Below are 17,729 nucleotides of genomic sequence, written 5' to 3'. Positions count from 1 at the left end.
TTTCATGAGATGATTTCTCTGGAATTCTAGAGTTAGTTGCATACATTTGTCTAAAGTGGCATGATAAATACCATTATAGAGTTTAATATAACTGTACCCCCATTTAACCACTATAATACTACTAAGAATTTTTTAAATAACTAAGTATGCCAAACATGGAAAAACCTCTTCATCTAGTATTAGGCATACACAAGAGAAAGTAAATGCATACTGTTATTCTCCATAGTAGTCAAAAATATATGAGGCCACTATTTGATAAACTATCATACAGTTTTAGGTCTTGTTTGCATAATGAATGATATTAAAATTGTTACTGAAAATGTTCCCAGGGAGGATCATTCTTGGAGAGCCGTGCAGCCCCAGTATTTCGGACAGCAGCCAAGTTACGACTGAACTTGTGTTTGTTTGTTGTAAGGCTTGCAGATAGTCCTGAAGTCTATAATCAAGGCCATGGTGCCACTGCTGCAGATCGGTCTCCTGCTCTTCTTTGCCATCCTCATGTTTGCGATCATTGGCCTGGAGTTCTATAGCGGGAAGCTGCATCACACCTGTGTTCCCTCACAAAACATTCTCGGTAAGATGGGTAAGATTCTCTGTTACCTGGAGAAATGCATTCTGGGTATTCACAAGTCATATGCTCCTGTTTCTGACTAAAACTTGTTGTTGTGGATTTCAGTATTTATTATTTAAAGGATGTGAAAACTAGTTAAATGAAAAATTGTGTATTGTGTCTTGGGTATGAATAGTTTGCTCATCTTTTTATGTGTATTTTATGTTTTCTTAATTTACTTAATAGTTAAAGTGGAAAATGTGACGTAAATGCACTTTAATTTATTATTGATTCTGTTCTGTTCCATTCAATGATGGTTAGTATTAAATCGTTCTACATTAATTCCTTCATTGACTGTATCATTCGGTTTCCCCCCATAGTGCAAAAACATGCTGAGGTTAATTAGAGTTACCAAATTGCGAATGGTATGTGTGCCCTGCAATGGGCAGGCACTCCATCCTGGGTTGTCCCCTGCCTTGCGCACTGCAATGAGCAGACACTCCATCCTGGGTTGTCCCCTGCCTTGTGCCCTGCAATGGGCAGGCACTCCATCCTGGGTTGTTCCCTGCCTTGTGCCCTGCAATGGGCAGGCACTCCATCCTGGGTTGTCCCCTGCCTTGTGCCCTGCAATGGGCAGGCACTCCATCCTGGGTTGTCCCCTGCCTTGTGCCCTGCAATGGGCAGGCACTCCATCCTGGGTTGTTCCCCTGCCTTGTGCCCTGCAGTGGGCAGGCACTCCATCCTGGGTTGTTCCCTGCCTTGTGCCCTGCAGTGGGCAGGTACTCCATCCTGGGTTGTTCCCCTGCCTTGTGCCCTGCAGTGGGCAGGCACTCCATCCTGGGTTGTTCCCTGCCTTGTGCCCTGCAGTGGGCAGGCACTCCATCCTGGGTTGTTCCCTGCTTTGTGCCCTGCAATGGGCAGGCACCCCATCCTGGGTTGTTCCCTGCCTTGTGCCCTGCAATGGGCAGGCACTCCATCCTGGGTTGTTCCCTGCCTTGCGCCCTGCAATGGGCAGGCACTCCATCCTGGGTTGTTCCCTGCCTTGCGCCCATAGCTTCTGGGATAGGCTCCAGACCCTGACGACCCTGCATAGGACAAGCGGGTACAGAAAATACATGGATGGATGATATGTCTGCTACATATGGTATTTTAAGTCAAATTTTGCAGAGAGTCCTGTCAGAGGTAATAAAAAAGCAACTGATTCACAATTCATTCTGTACTTTGTACTTATACACTTTATTATCAGATGGATGTGTTTTATGTGATTATTTTTAAAATCTATGGGGCTTTTTTACATTGGGCTCTCTAGGGTTTGTGTTTTAAATATATTATTGCTTAGAGACAGATGAATATACTTATTGAGGAACTTTCAGGATATTTTGGTTGTTTCAATGCTAGATAATTTCACTGAAGATATCTTTATTCTTATCTGTTTTAATTTTTCATTAAGATTTCATATCACTTCCACTTCAAGGACAAAACTTCCTTTTTACAGAGAATGAGACGGTGGATTCCTCAGAAATAGAATTTGCCTGTGGAGTAAGGAAGTGTCCAGACAAGTATGACTGTATCGGCACCTGGATTGGACCGAATGATGGCATCACCCAGTTTGACAACATCTTGTTCGCTGTGCTGACTGTTTTTCAGTGCATCACAATGGAGGGTTGGACTGCAGTCCTCTACAATGTAAGTTTTTTTATCCTTATGATGGAATGCCTTGTTGTACCATGAAAAGTTTTACATGTTGACATTATTTTTAGTTCTATGCTTGTTCCATAATGTTTAATCCAGCACAGAGTAATGCTAAGTCTATGCTAGGAAGCAAAGGGACAAAGCAGGGAATATCTTGAATGGAATGCAAGTCCATCAGGTGATGTTCAGCCACATGATATATTCTACTTAGAAATGCCACTTTGGACTGTGGGTAGAATTTGGAACACTCAGAGGAAGCCTTAGCACAGGGAAAATAGCCAAATAGTTTTGCTTTTATTTCTTTTGTTTGACAAATAGGTGGATATATGTGATACAGAAATTATCGTATGCTATCTCAGATAAAATGTAGGACAGCATCTCGTTCCTTTACCACAATACATATCTGTATGTATATATATATATATATATATATAACTAAAAATACTGTTCCACTAGAATTGTGGCTTTGCTGGCTCTTAAATCCTAAAATTGGGCTGTTAAACAATATCATGCCGTTTATTCTACTGATTGTTCACTCACCAGCCTGCTGCCATGGAAACGCCATCTGTGCCTGTTCTAAAGTATCAGTCCTAAGTCAATTAGTTGCGAACACATGCACATGTTAAAGCTACACTGATGCCAAATGAGGATTAAATGGTTTCTTTGTTCAGATGACATAAGCACCATTAGCTTTTATCAATCAGAACTATAAGTGATTTATACCCATCCAGAAACAAAGACACTATAAATGTTATATGTTGACAACCATGATAGTGTGACTGTTTGTGCTGTTACTAGCCTTGTTTTTCGTGAATGGTGCTGATCTTTGAGGATTGTTCTGGAACTCCTGCAGCACACTTCTGAAGCTATCTTTACTTCTTTGTTTCTTATAATGTATTACATGGAAATTCATAATAATCTGTGACATCTTTTAATAAATCCAGTCATACAGCCACATTTTGTTGCTTCAGCTGTGTCTCAGTCTGTGCACACATGCAGGGAGCATAAATATAAAATACAGATATTTTATGGTTTCCACTGAAATAAAGGTAGCTGCTTACGAGAAAGATCGCGGTGTGTATGTTGATGCTTCCATGTCCCGCTCTCGCCAGTGTGGGGAAGCAATAAAAAAGGCCAATAGAATGTTAGGTTACTTCTCTAGGTGTGTGGAGTTTAAGTCAAAGGAGGTGATGTTACATTTATATAATTCCTTGGTAAGACCCCACCTAGAATATTGTGTGCAGGTTTGGTCACCATACCTTAAGAAGGACATTGCTGCCTTAGAAAAGGTGCAATGGAGGGCTACGAGAATGGTCTTAGAGGAATGTCTTATGAGGAGAGGTTAGCTGAGCTGAATCTGTTTAGCCTCGAGCAAAGGAGACTAAGGGGGGACATGATCCAGGTATATAAGATTCTAACAGGTCTGGATGCTGTTCAGCCAAATGGCTATTTCAATATTAGTTTAAATACTAGAACTCGTGGCCATAAGTGGAAATTAGCGGGAGAACATTTTAAAATGAATTTGAGGAAGCACTTCTTTACACAGCGTGTAGCTAGAGTATGGAATAGTCTTCCTGCTAGTGTAGCAAGCTAAAGCCCTGGGTTCCTTTAAATCAGAGCTAGATAAGATTTTAACAACTCAGAGCTATTAGTTAAGTTCTCCCCAAACGAGCTTGATGGGCCGAATGGCCTCCTCTCGTTTGTAAATTTCTCATGTTCTTCTTATGTTCTTATCCTTTCCCTTACATTTATTTAGATATATTATCTATTTTTTTAGCAGACACTTTTATCCAAAGCCACAGCAAGCAAGGTCAGCCTGTCCCTAGAATAGTTGAGGTTAAAGGTCATGCTTAGGGTGACCAGATAATCTGTATCGGGGACACACATACACACACTTTGAGGTATGACAGGATTTGTATGTTATCATTTCAATTAAAAGGTCCTGGATTTCACTTAAGCACTGAGTTCTTGCTGCGTGCCCATTGGTCAGCCTCATGTAATCATGCATGTGTCACTAATGTTAATATGAAACAGCTGGATGAGTCTTTCAATTAAGGAAACAAATCAGTCAGAGCACAAGAAGAACTGAACTATTTAGCCAAGCACAGGAACCTTTCAAATTTAAAGCAGTTCGTAAAACGTGAAGTAGCTCAAAATGTCCTATTTGGCATGGATTATCTGGTCACCCTATTCATCCACATGGACCCAACAGTGGTATCACTTTGGTGGTTATGGGATGCAAACCAGCAATATTTCATTCATAGAAGTTGAGCCCTAACCCTCAAAGTCACATCACTACCACTAGGTAGGGGTGTAAGGCATGACACTGAGGAAACTTATGGACATCTTTATAAAGTTCATAAAAGTTTATGAATATAAATAAAGGGGAAGATTTATAGACACAGTCATTGAGAAAGTGTAGGTAGGATTAATTAGCATTATGTGTCAGGAAGTATCATGTTGATGCAGGAAAACCTGTTTCATTTCATCATATGAAATATAAAAGAAGACAGAGCTGGCAGCTTCTGATTGGTTATTCAGTTCAGACAGCCTGCATCCTTGAATGATACAGTTGGAAAGAAGAGTAAATGCAGCTAGGGATATGTTCTTTGGAGTCTTTTTCTGTATATTATCTGATAATTCAGTAATGAACAGCTATCGATAAACAACCACAATAAAACTTTCCTTTTTAATTTCAATAATAGGATTTTAGAAAAAAAAAAGTGAAAATAAAACTGAAGTTGGTGAAGGCATATAAGTGTCTGGATTGTGTGATAATCTACCAAAACAGAGCACAAATCACAATGTCTAGTGTTTATTTATTAAAGAAAAATGAAATAAAAAAAATGTCTATTTATTATTAACATGGTTGTATAGATGTGACCTGCTGGTGATGCTTCAGGTTCAGGTGTTGATTTGACCTGGGCGTCAAGACCACTATGCTTCTATAAGATCTTCAGAGAATAACTGAATATGACAGCAGCAAGCTATAATACAGTGTTTCTTTATATTTAATCTTCTTTACATTTTTCACAGACAAACGATGCCCTTGGCCCCACATGGAATTGGATTTATTTTATTCCTCTCATAATAATTGGCTCATTCTTTGTGCTGAATCTGGTTTTGGGAGTCCTGTCAGGGTGAGTAATAATTGTTGCACTACAGCCCCTTAAACATGAATCCATTGACTACCTGGATTTTATTAACCCTACAGAATGCCAAACATGTCTAAATATTCCCATTTTCAGTCCTTCTAGTTTGCTCTAACTGCTTAATCACAATAATTAGCAATGGAGGAAAAGACTTAATTATACATTTCATTTATGGGAGTATATATCTGTCTAGCTATGTACTGTAGTTTTCTGTGTCTTCTAGAAGTGAATGCAATCTTGTGTTTGCAGAGAATTTGCCAAAGAGAGGGAAAGAGTGGAGAATCGCAGGGCCTTTATGAAGCTCCGCAGACAACAGCAAGTGGAGAGGGAGCTGAATGGTTACCGTGCTTGGATCGACCGTGCAGGTGATGTGTATCTAACGTGTGCTGCCACCTTCGGCTCCACTGACCCCTTACTACAGCAAGATAGCTACAATGAGCTGGAGTTACCGAGTATCACCTGTCATCCCCCCATCATCTTCATGTATGCAAGAAAGCAACTATAGCAACTCTCAGTTTTAGTTACACAAGATACTAATTAAAATATGAACAAGAGAAAATGGATATGTCATTCTGTAATTCCTTATTGTGTCACTTTTCATTATTCTTTATAGAACAATAGATCTGGGACATTGTTGGAAAATTTGTCTAGAACAGTTCTGTAAGACAATAAGTATTTAATCACTTTTCAGTAAGTGTGCATTGTTCCGAGACATTGTCATCCAAAACAAGCAGGTGAATATTTCGATAGATGAATAACTCATTTTTGTTCAAATGGCAAAGCTATACTAACAGGCACTCCCACTCAGTAAGGGTTACAGAAAGGTGAGGCTGATTCACTAATTCGAGAGGTGAATCACCAGAATCGATAAGCTACCAGCTGAGACCACGCTTGCTGGGGCCCTACACAAATCTCACAGAGATTCTAGCTGCATTCTGATTAGTATGTACTGTACTTCAACATAGGCATGCTCTAGACTGTGAGCGCCATTCTGGACTGAACATCTAAAGATGTATACATGTTGTCTAAAGAGTGAATTTTCTGTTTTTAGTACACAGCCTAATACGAGTCCTTGTGTGTACACCATCAAGTTATCAGCAAAAGTTATTGTGAAATTATATGTTAACTATATGTGCAGAGGTAATGATTAGAATGAATTCATAAAATATGCAGATAATTTTGTACTGTCATTGTCATTCAGTAAGATTTTCAGTATGATTTTTATTTACTGTCCTTTCTCAGAATGAACAATGTAATATCACTTTTTTTTACTCTTTATTTATGCAGAAGAGGTAATGCTAGCAGAGGAGAACAAAAATTCTGGAACTTCTGCTTTAGATGGTAAGACATTTGCTTAGATGTGAAAGGTCAAAGTTGGACCTTTCTATCAATCTTCAATTTGTCAGTTTTTTTTATTTGTGATTCATTCATGGCATCTTTCGTGATTCAGAAAATCTCTGGTTGACGATTTCTTTTCGGGCATTAGTATATGTTAGTGAATGCTTCCAATATCTGTGTGATAACCGTCTCACACAGACTAGCCAAGTATATGTGGATGATATATCCATGGCAACCATCCCCAGCATAACGCGACGATGACCTAAATGTTTGCGTGCTCAACAAATAGATTGAATTATTGTGACTAAGGTAGAACAGAACTGTGTTTAGCTCCTATCCAGTCATCTGTCACCACAGGAAATAGCCATCTGACATTTTTTTCATCAATTCGCCAAAATGACTTGGTCCACTGTTACCCTATGCTGAAATTAAGAAAGAAAAAGAAACTTAATGTTTGGACCTCTGATACTGATTGTCTGCTTTGAAATTTGCTATGCCAGTACATCTGTGTCACCATCATAACCATGCTCAAGTCTAAACCTTGTTTTATTTTATTAAAATATGTGTTTCTTTAATGATCCAAATCAGAAAAGTTTTACTTAACAAGTTCCTCCAGGACAATAAAAGTTTTCTCATTATAGCCACATATATTATTAATTCTGTTCAGTTAGCCACCAAAATGTCCATTTATTTTTGTTCCGAAAGCTAAAATGCAAGTATAGATGCAGATAATATAGTATACACACATAACCTTGCCTTTCTGAACATTACAGTCTGGTACATTTGAGTTGATCCGTATTAAAAAGCATCGTGAATCCTGATGTAAACTTCCAGTAACTACCTGCTCAGATGGTTTGTTAAGGAAATTCATTGTAAGTTAATTATTTAGTTAGTTACACTGTAAGATGTCAAGAAGCCTGATGCAGACACTACTGCTGTATCTAGGAGAAATGCTGCGCAAGGTAAATTTTATTTATCTCTACTGCCGATTCCATTGTGCATGAACAAAAACAAATAAAAAACATGATTGAAATTTAAATTCATCAATACATAATGAATGTAATAAATCTTATGTTTAAAGCGGCATGCGCATTGTCAGGACTTATGTCATTGAATGGCTGTATTGGCTCATGGTCCTCGCATTCCCATCTGTTTGTGTGGGATTTTGGTTTTTAAATGTCACTCTGATACACCTCCAGTGCTGAAGAGAGCCACCAGCAAGAAGAGTCGCATGGAAGCAGGCCGGCGTGGCCCGGGGGAGGGCAAGTATGCTGACATGAGTGAGTGCAAGAGTTCACAGTCACCAATTCACCATCTCCTTTCAGAATTATTTTACTAGTAGAAATACTATCTTTGGCTTCATTAGAAAACTATAAGAATGACTTGATTCCACCAATTTATTTTTTATTTTCTTTTTGAGCATGCCTTCATTTTTTGTGTCTCAAAACATAACAAAAAGCTTTGTGTCTGGCAACTAACAGGAGCATATAAGACAGGAATGGGAGGGTGGCCTGTGGAATTGAGGACTTTTAGTTTGAAATATTATGACAGGTTTAACAGGAAGGTGCAGAGGAATAAAAAGAATCTGACAGAAGTGAAAAAAAAATCAAAAAACAAAATAGCTGTAGGCTTTTGGGATGCAATACAACAGGGTCTGGAATCGGGCTTTGGGGTTTGGTTGGGTGTTGTGACAGAAGTAAAAATAGAAGCCAATTTAATCTGTAAACTGTTAATGAAATAATGGACATATCACATGGGTTTGAGCCATGCTGTGCCATCCATGACTGCCTCCCCCATCTTACACATGCATAGGCAGACTGGAATTTGAGTGCTGCTTAGCATATGGTAACTAAAATTATTCTATGGATATACAGTAAAGTTATGTACTGAAGGTACTGTAGGTATCGATAAATAATAAGTAATATCTTATTTTCATCACTAGCTATCTGAACTGGGTGGTCCAAATGCTGATTATCTAATACCTGACCATGCTGAGATTATTTTAGGCTTAATTATTGTTGTGGGGATTTTCTGCCGCACAGATACACAGTAATACTGATTAGGAGCTGGAGTAAAGGCTTCTCTGTGTGAGTCTGAACGTCCCCTTTTCCACAAGGTGGTCCCAGAGCGCGGGTGAACATCAGGAGCGCCAGGCGGGGCCCCGCAGCTTACTTCCGTCGCAAGGAGCGCATGCTGCGCATCTCGATTCGCCGCATGGTGAAGACGCATACTTTCTATTGGACTGTGCTCAGCCTGGTGGCCCTCAACACGATCTGCGTTGCCATTGTGCACCATAATCAGCCAGAGTGGCTGTCCATCTTCCTGTGTATGTCGCACCTAATTTCTTCCTGCCAAGTAGTCCTCGTACTAGCTTCCTTTGCTCAAAACATGCCGTATTTAACTTATTTTATTTACCGTCATTGGAAGAAACTTAAAGACCTTTCAACAATATGAAATGAGTACTTTTACTGGAATGATTCAGATCATGAGTAATTACTAGAGTACAGGAGTAGGCTCCATACCTGGTACTTCTTTAAACCATGTGTAACACACTGCATCATGTCCATATACGCTTTCAACTGACATTTATTTTGTATTTCCTTACAGACTATGCAGAATTTGTCTTTCTGGGTCTGTTTCTTATGGAGATGTTCTTAAAGATGTATGGTCTGGGACCCAGGCTTTACTTCCACTCATCCTTTAACTGCTTTGACTGTGGAGTGAGTTCATTCGCTTTGCTTTGAAAGGTTTAGGAGGACAAGGCGAAGTACAAAATAATGATTACAAGAAGCTATGACTAACGCAGCAATTAAATGATACAGAAATAATATTATACCCTTAAAAGGTTTTTGAAATTAGCAAAAGCCAGACAGATTTAGTCCTATTTGAGCTATTAGTTAAGTTCACCCCAAACAAGCTTGATGGGCTGAATGGCCTCCTCTCGTTCACAGGTGATTGTCGGGAGCATATTCGAGGTGGTGTGGGGCTTCTTCCGACCTGGCATGTCCTTTGGAATCAGTGTCCTGCGAGCTCTGCGCCTGCTCAGAATCTTCAAGATCACTAAGTGAGCACTTCATCAGGACCCTGCCCCCTACCTTCGCACAACAGGATTGCTTTTTGCCTTGCTATTATTCATATTGCATTATTCTGTTCCCCAGACAGATTGCCCAAAAATTGAAGCAGTGCCGCATAGTCTTAGCAAAAAAGTGGGCAGATTTCTAGCAGTATAAAACCAAGTTCGTACAGAAACCCCAACCAAGCTCCAGTATCAAATTGATACTTATCATTTTTGATATGACAGTGGTAGCAGCTGAAACTTAACCAATTTGTTTTATGAAATGATCCATCATTGGCAGTTTCCATAAGTACATTAGAATGCTTCTTTTTACATATTTTTCACCATCTTGCTTTCCTTTGAGACACAAACACACCCAAATATATTCAGTTACATATTCAGGGATCCAAGTGCAGGGTCTGGCCATTTATAAAGTGCCACTGGAGCATTTTGGGAGGTTAAGTGGCTAGTGGAGATGTGACTATTCTGACAAGGCTGGAGATTGAACTGGCAGCCTTCCGACTACAGGCTGATTGTACATTAATATTTCAGCCAAAACATTTGTACTGCTCTTTTATCCGAGTAACAGAGAATGATATTTTTATCATTTATCTTTTTTAATAACTTTGAGTTAATTATTTAATTCTCCACGCAGAGCATGAAGTTTGTGTGTGGGGGGTGTCACACTCACGCACACACACACACACACACACACACACACACACATATATATATATATATATATATATATATATATATATATAAATGCCAAAAATCTTGAATTTATTTGGTTACTTATAGTTAAGGTTGTTGTTGTTGAGATTAGGGTTTTTCCCATAGAAGGGAATGGAGAGTCCCCACGAAGATATGACAGCAAATGTACGCGTGTATTTTGCAGTTGTTTTTCCAGTGTTTTTGTTCAATATACAAAACATTTAACTTATCCTTTTAAATTTGTCATGTTCTAGATACTGGGCATCTCTGAGGAACCTGGTTGTATCCCTGATGAGTTCCATGAAGTCCATTATCAGCCTGTTGTTCCTGCTCTTTCTCTTCATAGTGGTCTTTGCACTGCTGGGTATGCAGCTGTTTGGTGGAAGGTACAGTCCAGTGCAATTTTGATTTGTCACCACACATTACTACTGACATTCTTTAAATAATAAAGAGTTACTTAATAATAAATTGAATACTTTTCAGGATACTTTTACGAATTTTTGGACTGCTAAAATAACCTTAAAATTTCCTACAATATAATGTATTTTTGTGATTTCCTCTCATGTTTTAAGTATACCGGTATATTGTACACAAAGCAAGCTGTTTTGGTCAGCCTAAGCAAGCCTGGACATGCACTCATTGCAGGAGCTATGCAAATGTTGTCTTAGACATGCCTGGGCTAAATCAGGGTATCAGGCAGACAGGCTATAAATGAAGATCATATATACAGATTCTGTGTATTACATTGATAGAGTTTGAACGCATGTTGATGCACGTTTTTTGAGGACAATAGCATAGGGAGTGTACAACAAATAGCATTTATTGTCTTCAGGAACATTCAGTACAGCAGAAATATCTCATCAATATCGCAAAAGCTACATTTGTGGAGAACATATACAGAAGGCTTAAAGAACACAGTATGACTGCACATATTAAGATAGCTTATGAGCTCAATATTGGTTGCAAAATTGGTGACCAGACAAACTCTGGGCTCCTCACATTTGTTGAGAATCATGTGCAGTCAACCTGAGAGCTTGGCTCAGAGGTACTTGGAAGTCAGTGCCATTTGCCGCTCCAAAGATATGGTGAAAACAGAAGGATCATGTGATGGGCTGTTACTACTGCCAGAGAAATGTATCTGGCTTCTCTGCAAAAAATAAGAAGCCTACTGAAGACCAATGCCACATAACAACATTTTCACATATTTAAGACATAAACAGCGACCAGAGACTTGGAGCTTAAATGAAGCAGATGAAGATGCCACAATGCACAAACCAGTTATGGAAGACAACACTAATCCAGATGTATAATCCTTTATGCCTGTCTCTCTTCATCTGATAACACAGCCAGAATTATATAACCTGCTCAGGGACTTCAAAAGTTTTCAAAAAAAAATAAAAACTCTGTACCGACAATCAAAAAATGCCAAAAGCAAAATTACTTGATTCAAGACAGCAAGGATGGGCTTTGCTGTCATCAGGTACAAAAACTCTGTCTGTCAGAGCCACCAAGAACATTTGACCAACTCCTTCATGCAAGTCGACTGTCTCTGTTTCTGCCCAGACATTGATAGGTTGTTCAGGGCTTTGGGTTGTGTGCCTGACCCACAACAATGGCTCATCTTGGAGGGTGAAACGTTTCAGCAGGGCATTAAGACCATGGAAAAGTGGTATCAGGGCCAATAGAATCCTTCAATGCTGGCCAACTCAGATGCTGATTATAAATAAAAATCAGCAGCAAAATGTTTTTAGCTCAGTTGAATTAACACAATATGTCAGCATCATTATGCAATTAAACTTGCTGAATTCAATTAAAATTAATTTAATGTTTCTTCAACTTCCTACGTGACACAGAAAATGTAAAATTATTTTTGGGTACAACTTGTAGTTGTCTATCGTAATCTCTAATTTAAGTTTTAGGAAGAAAACATTTTTAAAAGATTTGTTGTCCAGTCTAAGATATGTCATTCCAAATGAAATAGCTTTTTAATTATTTTTTTCAGGTTCATATTTGAAGATTACACCCCTACAAATTTTGATACATTTCCAGCAGCAATTATGACTGTATTTCAGGTATGTCCCTGTCATTCTTACCATGTCTTATATATTAAGCTCCAGCATTTCTGTATGTTGTTAAGGCGGAGTGTATGTGGAACGGTGAGTTATTAGCATCATCACAGACCCAGGTTTTCAAGGGTGCCTAAGCTTATACCCTCAAATTGCTAAGGTGTACCCACAGGTGTAGGTCAATCAGACAAATGGCGAGGTGGAAGTGCTATAGTTAGCTATATATGGCATCCTTGCCATATATTACGAGATTTTCCCATATTGGAAAATTAAATGCTGTGACCTGTTTTGAACCAGTATGGGACATGATATGATTTTGTCCTGTATTTTGGTACCTGGACCATGTTTTGTAAATCCTCCCCCCACCCCCCTCTCGCTGCTCAGCAGATTTTATTGTGAGGAGCCCCCGGGGGGCAGTGTTGTTGCCACATGCAACCTTTCTAACCTGGCACTGCATCATTGTGTGTGATTCTTTGTTTGTTTGCTTAGATCCTGACTGGTGAAGACTGGAATGAGGTCATGTACAATGGGATTCGCTCTCAAGGTGGTGTACAGTCAGGAATGTGGTCGTCTATATACTTCATTGTGCTCACACTGTTTGGAAACTGTATCCTGCCCTAAAGTATTATTCATGGATGTGGTTGTTTAATTAGATAATTGCTTGAGAACAGGGAAAGCATTGTGAAGGATATTTCATTTTATTAGCTTCCTTATTGAACCTGTAAACAGACACGCTGCTCAATGTGTTTTTGGCCATCGCCGTGGATAACCTTGCCAATGCTCAGGAGCTGACAAAGGTCGGTATATATGACAACCTGCTTAATTTAATGAGAAATGGCAATTTTTTACTAATTCAAAACTATATAAATGGAACATTGATTGTATTAAAGTATTGCTGCCATGCCAGATGGGAAATGGAAGTTTTGTAGCTGAATATGCCGACTTAGATGAAAATTTCGGACAGGAGGAAGAGGAAGAAGAGCAGATTTTCAATCAGAAACATGCTCTGCAGAAAGCCAAGGAGGTCGGTCCGATGTCCTCCCTGATGTCAGAGTAAGTGATATCAGGGCCCCTAGCCCTATGACGGCTCACAGCCTGGCCCCTGCTGCCTCGCATGGTGGACATCCTCCCATTGAGTAGTGTTAACACAGGTGCTGGTGCTCAGTGGACCCTCGAGAGGCCCTCAAATAAGTTTGTGCTTGTTTCTCTTTGTCATTTGGGTGGTGAGTGACTCTGTGGGTTAGGACTCTGTGCCTATGATCGGAAGATCACTGGTTCAAATCCTGCGGCTGGGAGAGTGATCACCACTAGAGTCACCACTAGCCCCTTGAGCAAGCCCCTTAACCATAATTGTTCCAAGGATACCGTGGGGTCACTTTTAATAAAAATCATCAGGTGAATGAACGTAACTTTTTAAAAGCCTATAATTATTTTAAGTTTGTACAATACACTAATGTTAGATACATGTATATGAAAGTGCTTCCATTACAGTTTGAGTAGGCTAATTAATCCTGTGAACATGATAACTATTAAAGTATTTGATTAATCTTTTTCAAACTTTCCATGAATATTGTATGGGTCAGTGATTCGCAAACTTTCAGATGCGATACAGTTTTCTGAACATGCTAAAATAAAGTATAAATATGTTTTTTTGAGGGACAATGTGTAGCTAGACACTGTACAGAATGGGAGGTGTGGGAAGAGTAGGGATTAGATGATTAGATGGGGTGACAGGGCTGTCTGGGTCATGTAGTATTGTCATTCTGACAGCATCTAGTTATAATGCATAATTAATATAAGTGACATAATTATTGGTTGGTTATTACAGGGTTGATATATTACTAAATTTGCAAATAATTGTCCAGCTTTTTAAATGCTGAGTAGTCATTTTAATTGAAATAGCCATGTTCTTCCGGCAACTGTATATGGATCAGCCATGTTCTTTATGTTACTATACATGGATCAACACTGTTCTTCATGTTACTGTACATGGATCAGCCATGTTCTTTTTGCTTCTATAGATGGACCAGTCATGTTCTTTGTGTTATGGTACATGGATCGGGTGTGTTCTTTCTGCTACTGTATGGATAAGCCATGTTCCTTATGTTACGGTTTCTTTATGTTATGAAAGATTAATCAGTCATGTCCTTTCTGTTGCTCTAAATGGATTAGCTGTGCTCTTTTACCATAGATAGATCAGCCATGTTCTTTCTGTTATTGTAGATGAATCAGCTGAGTTCTTCATGTTACGGTTCATGGATCAAACATGTTCTTTATGTTAAACTAGACAGTCATGCCATGTTCTTTATATTATTGTGGATGGATCAGCTGTGTTATTTCTGTTACTGTAGAAGGAACATTCATATTTTTCTGCTTCTGTAGATGGATCAGCTGTGTTCTTTATTTTACGATATATGGATCAGCCATGTTCTTTATATTACTTTAGATGGATCAGTTGTGTTCATTATGTTACTGTAGATGGGTCATCTGTGTTCTTCCTGCAACTGTAGATGGATCAGTCATGTATTTATATTATGGTGGAAGGATCAGATACATAGATCAGCTGTGTTCTTTCTGCTATAGTAGATGGATCAGCCGTGTTCCTTCTGCTACTGTTAATGGATTAGCCATGTTACCGTACTTGGATCATCCATATTCTTTCTGCTTCTATAGATGGATCAGCGATGTTCCTTATGTTATAGTATATGGATTACCCATGTTCTTTTTGTTGCGGTAGATGAATCAGCCGTGTTGTTTCTGCTACTGTAGATTAATCAATCATGTTCTTTCTATTACTGTAGATTGACAATCTGTTTTCTTTATATTATGGCACATGGATCAGTCATGTTCTTTATGTTACGGCACATGGATCAGTCATGTTCTTTATGTTACGGCACATGGATCAGCTGTGTTCTTTATGTTACGGCACATGGATCAGCTGTGTTCTTTATGTTACGGCACATGGATCAGCTGTGTTCTTTATGTTACAGCACATGGATCAGCTGTGTTCTTTATGTTACAGCACATGGATCAGCTGTGTTCTTTCTGCTACTGTAGATTGACCAGCTGTATTCTTTATATTATGGCACATGGATCGGCTATGTTCTTTATGCAAATCCATACCAAGATTTTGTTTCTACCAACCAGTTTAGCATAACGAGTCACAGTCACAGTATACTCAACTGCTTGGTAGAAACAAATTCTTGGTCTGGATTCTGGACCTGAAATGCCCAACACTATCTTCATGTTATGGTAAATAGATCAGCTGTGTTCATTATACTACTGTAGATGGATCAGCCATGTGCCTTATGTTACAGTACATGGATGTTAGATGTTAGATACATGTTACATTAGATGGATTCCCTGTGTTGTTTCTGCTACTGTAAATTTATCAGCCGTGTTCTTTCTGTTACCATGGATGGATCAGCCGTGATCTTCCTGTTACTGTAGATAGGTCAGCTGTGTTCCTTCTGTTACAGTAGATGGATCAGGCTTGTTCTTTCTGTTGCTGTAGATGGATCAGCCACACACACTGGCAGGCTTCTCAGCATCTGCAGAGAGAAATTTCAACTGTTGTCATAGAGATAGCACTCTTCATTTATCCAGTCCAAGTCAAACATTTGAGAGAGAAACACACGTATTTTTTATACCCATTCTCTAGGGTTTTATAGGGCACTGTTTGCTAACCGCTGCACAGTAACAGGGTCCTGTTATTACATCACACTGCAGTGGGCGTCATTTAGTACAAGCTGCTGGTGCTTTATGAATAAAATAATACTGTCCTTACAGATTATTATCATTAGTGTAAAAATTTGATTATTCCTAAATTCGTTATCTTTGTTACGCTGGCAGAGACTAGCATCATGGATGTCCCGTGCTTAATTCTACCTGAGCTCCATTGTTGTCAAAACCTTGATAAGCAGTTATAGAGGCTGGATTTAGAGATTAAATCATTTCAACTGGGGAATCTAACCTAATATTCTTCATTCTATATGGTATAATTTAATGTGGCAATAGAAGACCTATTTCATTGGTTCTTTTATGTGCACTTACCCATAAATGTAAATAAAATAAATAAATTTTCAGCATTTTCCAGATGGGTGACTCTTATGAGCATGACTAGAAAGGGTAAAAGTAGAGGAATATAATATATAAATATATTTATACAGTTATAAAAATTTGTAGAATATTACTTTATTACACTGAATTAACAGTTGTGGGTGTGATGTATGTTTCTACAATTAAAGGTACATTGGAGTTGTGTTTATGTTCTGTTTCAACTATGATGAAAAAGAAATGAATAATTTATTCATAATGAAAATTTAAAGAGTATTTCTTGAATCATTTGTCCATCTGCGTTTTAAGCTGCTGTAATTTTCAGTTTGTGCATTACTGTGCTCCCTCGTGTGGTGAGATTTATTTGAATTCTGTTCAAACTGAGCTCAAATTCAACAAATACATGGAGTTCAGCATGAACCTCTGACTTTTTAAGTTACAAATTTGGAGAACAGAATTACTGTGGCGTGTCCTTGAACAATATAAAAACAAAGAACAGAAATGTTTTCAGGAAAGGTCTGGAATTGTAGGGAAATGATTGCAGGAAACCACAGAAAATTAGCTTTGTACTGTTAAAAAATGACTGTGTATTTTTATTGTATGTGAAAATAGAGAAATGGGGTGATAAGGTTTATTTGAAATTGAAATCTTCAGTACGCCTGAATCTGTGGGAGCATAAACACTATATGGACAAAAGTATTGAGACACACCTCTTAATTACTGATTTCAGGTGTTTTATTCAGACCAAATCAAACACTTAGCCATGCAGGCAGGTTTACAAACATTTGTGAAAGAGTGGGTCATTCTGAAGAGCTCAGTGAATTCAAGCATGGTGCTGTCATAGGATGCCACCTTTGCAGTAAGTCAATTTGTGAAATTTCTTCCCTGCTAGATATTCCACAGTAAACTGTAAGCAGTATTATTACAAAATGGAAGTGTTTAGGAACAACACAAACTAAACATCAATGTGGCAGACCACATAAAGTAACAGAGCGGGGTTGTCAAGTGGTGAGACACATAGTGCATAAAAGCCTTTCTGTTGATTCAGTAACTGCAGATTTCCAAACTGCCTCTGCCATTAACCCCAACACAATACTTTGCACCAG

General features: G+C 38.7%; 1 protein-coding gene across 4 annotated transcripts in view; it reads left to right on the top strand.

Annotated features, from left to right (window-relative positions):
- The window catches only part of LOC111847625 (voltage-dependent R-type calcium channel subunit alpha-1E-like), a 109,055-nt gene that overhangs the window by 27,347 nt on the left and 63,979 nt on the right, over positions 1–17,729 (top strand). For 2 of the 4 annotated variants that reach the window (XR_011984509.1, XM_023818979.2), the window contains exons 6-19: positions 416–574; positions 2,046–2,236; positions 5,279–5,382; positions 5,644–5,759; positions 6,682–6,735; positions 7,932–8,012; positions 8,849–9,058; positions 9,340–9,452; positions 9,684–9,796; positions 10,756–10,887; positions 12,504–12,573; positions 13,057–13,174; positions 13,297–13,364; positions 13,532–13,620. Coding sequence is in view for 3 of the 4 variants with exons in the window: in XM_023818979.2 (XP_023674747.2) it covers positions 416–574; positions 2,046–2,236; positions 5,279–5,382; positions 5,644–5,759; positions 6,682–6,735; positions 7,932–8,012; positions 8,849–9,058; positions 9,340–9,452; positions 9,684–9,796; positions 10,756–10,887; positions 12,504–12,573; positions 13,057–13,174; positions 13,297–13,364; positions 13,532–13,620 (1,618 nt within the window). In the remaining variant the exon portion in view is untranslated. Of the gene's footprint in view, positions 1–415; positions 575–2,045; positions 2,237–5,278; positions 5,383–5,643; positions 5,760–6,681; positions 6,736–7,931; positions 8,013–8,848; positions 9,059–9,339; positions 9,453–9,683; positions 9,797–10,755; positions 10,888–12,503; positions 12,574–13,056; positions 13,175–13,296; positions 13,365–13,531; positions 13,621–17,729 lie in introns of those variants that run through there. The other 2 variants (XM_072704016.1, XM_023818980.2) reach the window with 2 other exon arrangements.

Source organism: Paramormyrops kingsleyae, chromosome 21, assembly GCF_048594095.1.
Source record: "Paramormyrops kingsleyae isolate MSU_618 chromosome 21, PKINGS_0.4, whole genome shotgun sequence".
NCBI lineage: Eukaryota > Metazoa > Chordata > Actinopteri > Osteoglossiformes > Mormyridae > Paramormyrops > Paramormyrops kingsleyae.
This window is presented reverse-complemented; position numbering and strand designations above follow the sequence as displayed.